Source organism: Python bivittatus, unplaced genomic scaffold (assembly GCF_059951505.1).
Source record: "Python bivittatus isolate LINGU-HERP-01145 unplaced genomic scaffold, Pbiv_v1 ctg000100_np1212, whole genome shotgun sequence".
NCBI classification, from domain to species: domain Eukaryota; kingdom Metazoa; phylum Chordata; class Lepidosauria; order Squamata; family Pythonidae; genus Python; species Python bivittatus.
The window spans coordinates 397,338-404,949 of record NW_028277038.1 but is presented as its reverse complement, the minus strand read 5'-3'; the positions used below and the strand labels follow the sequence as shown (position 1 = coordinate 404,949).

Sequence of the window (7,612 nt, the reverse complement as noted above, 5' to 3'; positions counted from 1 at the left end):
CCGTTCTGCCTGGGTGCTCTCACACGCTCCTGCCATTCCTGTGGCCGCCGCAGGACAGCCACTGATCCCTGGAGTGCATGGAGGGGGAGGGGGCTCCACGCAGCTGCAGTGAGAAGCCACTAGGAAGCGTGGGGCTGTGCTCCCCATCTGCCCCTTCCGGAGCGCCTCTGCTACAGACACCTTCCTCACCACCATCCGCTTTCCAGCCCAGGAGCAGCCCAGATGCAGATGGGAGCCTTCTTGGCCGGAGGGCTGCAGCAGAAGAGGGCAGGTGGACGATAGGCGGGAGGAGGGGCGGCGCCAGTTCCTAAGGAGCGAGCCCGGTGGCTCCAGGCTGCCAGCTCTCCTCTGCCTGCCTGCTCTCAGTCAAGGGCTATCCAGCCCTGCAGCCCCCCCCCCCCCCGCCTGTGCCGTGGAGAGCAGCACTCAGGTTGCTCTGGCTGTGGGGGAGGGTGGGGTGGGAGGGAAGGCGATGCCATGCCTGAGGTGGTCTCTCTGCAAGGGTGAGCAATGCCCCACATGTCAGCCTGAAGGCTTTGGAGGGCGACAGGGGGCCCTCCATTAGCCACTGCTCTGGCTGGCCACGTGCCCCCTTGGAAAATCTGCTTGCTTTGAGCAAATCTGTTGAGTGGGGCCCCCAAGGCCCGGCTCCCTCCAGCTTCCCTCCTTTCAGCAATCATCCTGGGGTGACAGAAATCCAGGCAACCACCAGATGGCGGGGGCGGGGGGCGTTACAGCATCCCGCACAGCACTTTGCTGCTACTGAGCATCTCCTGGATCTTTCCAGCTCCACAAACTACTTCAAACTGAGCCTTGCGGGGCGCCCTTCTCTGTGATGGACTATGCTTCTCATCACGTTCTTGCCCAGCCTCCAGCTGAGACTTGGGAAACCACAGCACAAGTTGGGCGAATGGTCCACCTGGCCCCCGAGGAACAGGCAGCCTGGTGAAGCCAGCCTCCGGCGAGCTGGGCCTGCAGCAGGGGGGCCCCCACTTGGCCACAGGGACCAGCTGCCAGGCACTCTTGATGGGAGAAGACACCCTCAGCTGGCCGGCAAGGGCCTTGATGCAGCCTCAGGGCAGGACAAGGGAAGGATTGCTCTCTGGCTGGGTTGCTCTGAATGCTCCTCCAAACTAAATTCTGTGTCCCCCCCGCCCCCCAGTCTGGATGAAAAATGCGTTGGCTAACCCCTGAAAGGGTTTACCAGCTGCTCCACCCGCCTCTGGAATGGACTGCAAGAAAAGCAGCGGGTGATGGGCACAGAGAGGAGGCCTCTTCATTTCTTCCATACAGATTGGTGCAAAAGGCACTCTGCGCGTGCTCCATGGGATTCTTGACTGGTGCTTCGCATGTTCTGGGCATCAACGTGGCCTCTTAAAATAGATTCTGGGCTCAAGTTTGGCTTGCGTTAGTCATGGTAAGGTCTTGGCAAGCGCCAGTAGAGGGGCCACCGGGACTGCCAGCCAGTCTGCTTGTTTTTAATCCACAAAGGGCACAGTAATGCCCGTTTCTCAGCTGCAGCTCTGGTTCCGACGGTGATATTTTAAACGAAATCTTTCCAGGCTCTGATGCTGAATAACTGCCCGACCGTTAAGGGAGCTCCCCAGAGAGGCCGCCTCCGGAACTCCTTTCGGGGGACTAATGGCTGTTTTTAAAGAATTCTACGTTTCAGCAAACGTGGTTTTATAACGGGGCCTTCCACATTTTAGGAGGCAGGCAGGGAGGCAGACGGGCAGGGCCACGCTACCCGTTCGGGGCTCCCGTTCCTCGCAGGGCGCCCCGTTCCCTCCTCGTTCCTTTGACGCCACCCGCTTTCTCCCCGCACCGCCGCGTTGCTCTCCAAAGGGGAGCCCAACTCCCTCTGGGGCGCCGATCCCAGCTCCGCTCTGCCGACCCCGGCGCCCGAGGCGGCAAGAGGCGAGGAGGCTCCGCGGCTCCCGGGCACCGGCCGCGGCGCCCGCGCCTCTCGTCCCTCTGGCCAGCGAGCGGAGCCCCTCTCGGCTCCTGACGGCCAGGGCCGCCCACGTGGCGGCCGCGGCTGCTGCGCCACGGAGGCGCCGCTCCGAAGCGGGGGCGCCGCCGACCCGCCGGCCACCCTCCCCGGCAGACGCGCGCCGCGCCCGGAGAGAACCCTCGCAAGCTCCCAGGGCTGGCTAGGACGCGCGGCGGCGGCGGCGGCGGCGGCCCCTCCCCGCCGGGGCCGGGCGGGCTGCTGGGAGTTGTGGTCCGCGCCGCCGAGCCGCCGGCGACGGAGCAGGCCGTCGGTCAGGACGGGCGAGCGGAATCCAGCTGCAGGTTGGCGGGGGGGGGGGCGCGCGCGCGGGCGGGCCAGAGGGAGAGAGAGAAGGAAGGCGGCGGGCTAGACGCGGGGCTGCCGCCGCCCCGCGGAGAGCCGGCCCGGGGAGGCGCCCGCGGAGCGGGTCTTCGGCAAGGAGCACTTCCCGCGAGCCCAGGAGGCGGCGCGTGGCGAGGGTGCCCGGCACATGTTGGGCACTAGCCCGAGGGGCTGCCCGGCGGCGGTGCCCGTGCCCGGCCCAGATCCGGCCGGCTTCCGGCTCTCTTGGCCCAGTTCTCCGCCGGGCGGGCGAAACGGAGCGGGCTCCCGCCGGCAGGAAGCGTTCGCCACATGCGCAGGGGCACGCCCGTCTTGGCTGCGGGGTAGCGGCGTGGGCGGCAGGTTTCCGGGGAAGGAAGGGGCTTTACCGCAGGCCCATCGCCGGGGCTGGGAGGTGCAGGCCGGGCTCCGGCCACTGGCTCCGCTGAGGGTCCCGGCCAGGCGGGTCCAGGCCCCCTTTGCGCGCCGCGGTGGAGGCGCCCTCCTGGCCTGCCCGATTTCCCTGCAAGGCGGGAAGCCCCCGCCGGCCCGGCACCCAGAACGCTGAGCCCCCTCCCGGAAAAGGGACCCCCAGCAACTGCGGGCAGGAAAGCCAAAGGCTGAGCTTGGGTTGTCTGCGTTGGACCGTCTGCCCATGGGCGCCGGGCTTCCGGGGCCCGGGTTGGGGGGCTGCCTTGCTGTCTTCCCTAAAATGGACCCCGTCCGGCCCATTTCGCCCGGGCAGAGTTTGGCAGCCGCACCTGGGCCCCAGGAAGGCCTAGGGCGCTTCCCCGGCGCAGCTTTCCGCCCCCCTGTCGGCTCGGCGCGCGCTTGTGCCGCCGGGACCGTGCTGCTCGCCGCGGGTGCCTCGGCGCGTTTTGGGGCCCCCGGTGCCGGGCTGCTTTGGCGCTTGGGTCTGTGAGGAAGGGCCCCTCTCGCGGAGGACGTTCCGTCCCCGGGCTAGGGCGGAGGCGTGCAGAGGCGGGTCTTGATCCCTGGTGAGGAGGGGATCCCGGCCGGGATTTGAGCCGGAGAGGGCCTGAGCGCCGCCTGGCCCTGCCTCGTATGTTAGGAAGGGACTTCCCCTCCCCAGCTGTGGCTGGACTGCAGCTCCCATCGGCCCGGACACCGAGCAGAGTGTGGCTCGGAGCTTGCTCTTTGCATCCCCGCAGAGATGGGTGGCACGGCCTTGCCTCTGGCTCAGGTAAAGGCTTTGCCAGCCAGTGTGCGAACGGGGAGACATAGCATCCCAGCTGCTCCCTGACCTGGTGGGTCACATCTGGGCCATCTTTGGGGGTGGGTAGCCTTCAGAGTGGCAGAGCCAGTGAGTCACCGCTTCTTGGTCTCTAACAAATTGCTGCCTTGGTGGGTGGAACAACGTGGACGGAGGCCGCTGAGGGAGGGAGGCAGGCAGGCAGGCAGCTGGAAGCTCTGAGACCAGGGCTTCTGCCTGCACTGTGGAAATGCAGCCCCCAGAAAAGGGGCACCACACTGGAGCCGGCTGCTTCGCCCAGGGCCCTTCAGGCCATGAAGGCTGTTCGGTGCTGGAGAGCCTTCCCGAGGGAGGGAGGGAGGCGGCCCCCAGTAACCAAAGCTGGAGGCCCAGGGCTGGGACTGGAAAGGGGCTTCCTTTGTTCCCACTCTGGCACGAGGGGTCTTGCTTTGCATCCCAAACCCGGGGAGACCAAAGAGAAAGGGTGGCATGGCTCCTTAAGCTTTGGGGATTGCGGGAGATGCCCCCCCAACATTCCCCTGGGGCCCCAGGTGATGGGGTGAGGGTGGACTGATGGAAGTGCAACAGGCAGGATGCCCCCTGCCCAGCGACCCTCTGTGTTCTGGTTCCAGGCTCTTCAAGGAGATCAAGGAAGGGTGGATTCCTGCAGCTCACTTTGCTTGGAGACCCAGGGCAGGAGGAGGATGCGCTTTGGGGGGAGGACAAAGGTTCTCAGAGTGGCGGCTCCCCCCTCGAGAGGCACAATGCTGCAGCAGGAAGCCCCTTTGGCAGGGCATGAGGCCGGGTCCTCGACAGTGGCCAGCCCCACTGGCTGCCTTGAGCTGGGCACTTGGCACTCGGATCCCTGGGACCTGTCTGCCCGCGTGACCTGCCTTTCTCCGATGGGTGAAGCTGCCTGGGTCCTGCTCAGTCTTCCCTGCTGACTTTCTTCCTGGGCCCCCGTGGGAAGCAGGCGCCCTGATTGTGGGGCTTTGCGCTGCCTGCTGCCAAGATGTCTCTGGAGGGGCTGATGTGCTGGAGCGGGTCGCTTGACCGGCTGAGGGAGCTGATCGGCTCCGCCATCCAGTCCGTGCGGGACTGCGATACCCCTGCCCTCAGCACGGTGGCCGTCCTGCTGGCCCTGTTCATCTGGTACTGCTACCACGTGGGGCGGGAGCAGCAGCCCCGGCCCTATGTCACGGTGAACTCGCTTATCCAGGGGGGCGTGGAGGCTGCCGGCCTACAGAACGGCTACACCCGCTGCTACGCTTCCGAGTGCGTCCGCTGCGCCCACAGCGATGGGCTGAACCAGAAGCTCTACCACAACCTCCAGGAGTACGCCAAGCGGTACTCCTGGTCGGGCATGGGCCGGATCCACAAGGGCATCCGCGAGCAGGGCCGCTACCTGGGCAGCCGCCCGTCCATCCAGAAGCCTGAAGTCTTCTTCCTGCCCGACTTGCCCACCGCCCCGTACTTCTCCCGGGAGGCGCAGAAGCACGATGTGGAGCTGCTGGAGCGCAACTTCCAGACCATCCTGTGTGAGTTCGACACTCTCTACAAAGCCTTTTCCAACTGCAGCTTGCCGCAGGGGTGGAAGGTCAACAGCACCCCCAGCGGCGAATGGCTGACCTTCTACCTGGTCAACCAGGGCACCTGCGTGCCCCGGAACTGTCGGAAGTGCCCGCGGACGTACCGCTTGCTGGGAAGCCTCCGCACCTGCGTGGGCAACAACGTCTTCGGCAACGCCTGCATCTCTGTGCTGACCCCTGGCACCGTAATCGCCGAGCACTACGGGCCGACCAACATCCGCGTGCGCTGCCACCTGGGTAGGTTCTGCGGGTGAGACTGGCCCCACCTCCCAGCTTCCCGGGTAGGGTTCAGGCAAGGGGGTGGACGTTTGTCAGGACAAGCCTAAGGGGGCCCTTGAGCCGGCCCCCAAGGATCGAGGCAAAGGATTTTGCGGGATCACGCATAGGTCTGAGTTCACTGCAAAGCTTTTCCTCTAGAATTTTGCCTTGCAGAATTGGGGTCATATCAGGAAAAAGCCTTTTCTGTCTCTTTGACGTTGTGTTCCCAGCAGCCAGGACGTTTCAAGCCTCTGGTTCAGTGGTCTGAAAAGGTGGCTTGTGGGTAGCGCGGATGGTAGAAAACAAGTTCTCTGGATAATAGGATTTCCGAGCTTTTCCAAATTGTCCCAGAATCAGCTGATGTAAAGTTGGGCACCCCATTTTGGCAATTGTTCAGGGTGCATGAAGCTCCCTGCTTCATTATAACCCACAGTAAAGGCTCATTTGCATGGCTGGCACAGGCTGGCTTGCATGCCAGTCTGGGCAGCTGCCATGGCAACTGCAGCAGTGGCCTGATCTGTATTCTGCCAGGCAGTGGTCCGCCTGTTTGGCATGGGAGAAAGAGGCCTTTGACTGACTCTGGGCTGTCTGGGACACCCACCTGCTCCTCCCTGTTTGGGGGCAGGTGCTGAAGATGCAGCTAGGCGTGTGTGAACGCGTACGCGCGCCCTCCTCCTTTGTGGCCTGTTAGGAGCATAAATGTGCTGGACGAGGCGGGTCTGGGGGGGCCAAGTTAGCGGAGGAGCAGCTCCTTGGGCCAGGGGGCTTGGCTGATGCTGTGCCTGGCCCACCCTTCTTCCCTTCCTCCCTTGCAGGTTTGAAGACCCCCAGCAGTTGTGAGCTAGTGGTGGGGGGCGAGCCCCAGTGCTGGGCCGAAGGGCGCTGCCTGCTTTTTGACGACTCCTTCCTGCACACAGCCCACCACGGAGGCAAGTCTGAGCCCCCTCCGGCTCCCTATGCCAAGCGGGCGCCTGTCTTCCTGGGCTGGAGGCGGCGTTGTGCAGGGGCTACTCGCTGGTGCTTTTCCCTCCCTGTGGGCTATCACCAGAGGACTCCTGCGGTAGAGGCGTCCCTGGCCCACCAAAGCTGGCACCTGTACCGGTGCCCCCCGCCCTGGGGCGGAGGTGTTCTGGATTAACCTCCTTTTTCTTTGTCCCTCCAGGCTCCCCTGAGGAAGGTCCCCGTGCGGTGTTCATGGTAGACCTCTGGCACCCCAACGTTGCTGCAGCCGAGCGCCAGGCTCTTGACTTTATCTTTGCTCCTGGACGATGACATGGTGCTGCTGGATGCAGGAGGCACATCTGGAGCGGGTCCCGTCTCAGCAGAGGTGGCCTCCCCTGGTGTGCGTGCCTGTGTAACACAGGCACACGCATAGCTGAGGTGGGGTTCTCCCCTTGCACCAGACTTTTGTACCCAGGCCTTTTCATCTTGCACCCTCCTCCCTCTGTCATTTTGCTTGGGGTGGAGCTCCCCCCTTTTTACCCTGTGGTTAGGCAAAATGCTGCCGTAGTGTATGTCCACCTTGCTATTTGTGTGTTGCTGTGTCCAGAACTTTGAATCTGCCAGTCCCTGGAGGTGTTGATGAACGTAGTTGTGCCAACCTCTCTTGTGATCATCCTTAAAGGGCAAACCACCCGTGGAAGGGGAGGCATCATCCTTGCTGCAGTTTCAGAAGCCCCGGAGGGCCCGCACAGGCCTGACCCATTTTCTCATTGCTGCCTGGGACAGGACCCCCACCCTTCCCCATGGCAGAGGCGAGCGAAAGCAAAACGAGGCAGCCAAAGAGCGCTTGGGGTGCTGGTGGCTGAGATGGTCCCCCTTTTCCCTAGCTTTGCGTTGGCCTGCTCTGTGCCTTGTTTCCTTTGCCCCTGCATGGACCAGGGCAGGCATCCTTCGGGCACTGGTGGGAAGGGGCTGCCCTGAGCAACCCCTGCAGAGGGACAAGCGGGAGACGGGAGGAAGGGGCTTTTTGTGGCCACCCTCCTGGGGGCAGAACCTGAAGGCGAGCCAGCCCCAACTGAGCAGCTATGCTGCTCTTCATATGTGGGCATTTGAGGGGCAAAGTCAGCCCTGTGGGACTCTTTGCGCCCCACCTACAGGCATGGGGGACTGGCAGCCCTGTGGCTTGGTCAGGCTGATGCCAAGCAGACTTTTCAATAAAACACCTGTGCTCAGTTCAAGGTTTTGGGTGTTTTTTTTGGCTTATGGTGGTCATGGCAAGACTTAGTGGTCAGAGGG

General features: G+C 63.8%; 1 protein-coding gene across 3 annotated transcripts; it reads left to right on the top strand.

Annotated features, from left to right (window-relative positions):
- The first annotated feature begins 1,923 nt into the window (after positions 1–1,923).
- Positions 1,924–7,547, top strand: ASPHD2 (aspartate beta-hydroxylase domain containing 2). Of its 3 annotated transcripts, none has more exons than XM_088135050.1 (4): positions 1,924–2,295; positions 4,160–5,353; positions 6,190–6,303; positions 6,537–7,547. In XM_088135050.1, exons 2-4 carry the CDS (start codon positions 4,540–4,542, stop codon positions 6,644–6,646), a joined length of 1,038 nt encoding a protein of 345 aa, XP_087991176.1. In that variant the 5' UTR covers positions 1,924–2,295; positions 4,160–4,539; the 3' UTR covers positions 6,647–7,547. The 3 variants fall into 3 exon arrangements, with proteins under 3 accessions (XP_087991176.1, XP_087991177.1, XP_007432195.1); XM_088135051.1 differs by lacking the exon at positions 1,924–2,295 and adding an exon at positions 2,340–3,518; XM_007432133.3 differs by lacking the exon at positions 1,924–2,295 and having other exon boundaries at positions 3,541–5,353.
- Positions 7,548–7,612: the final 65 nt, after the last annotated feature.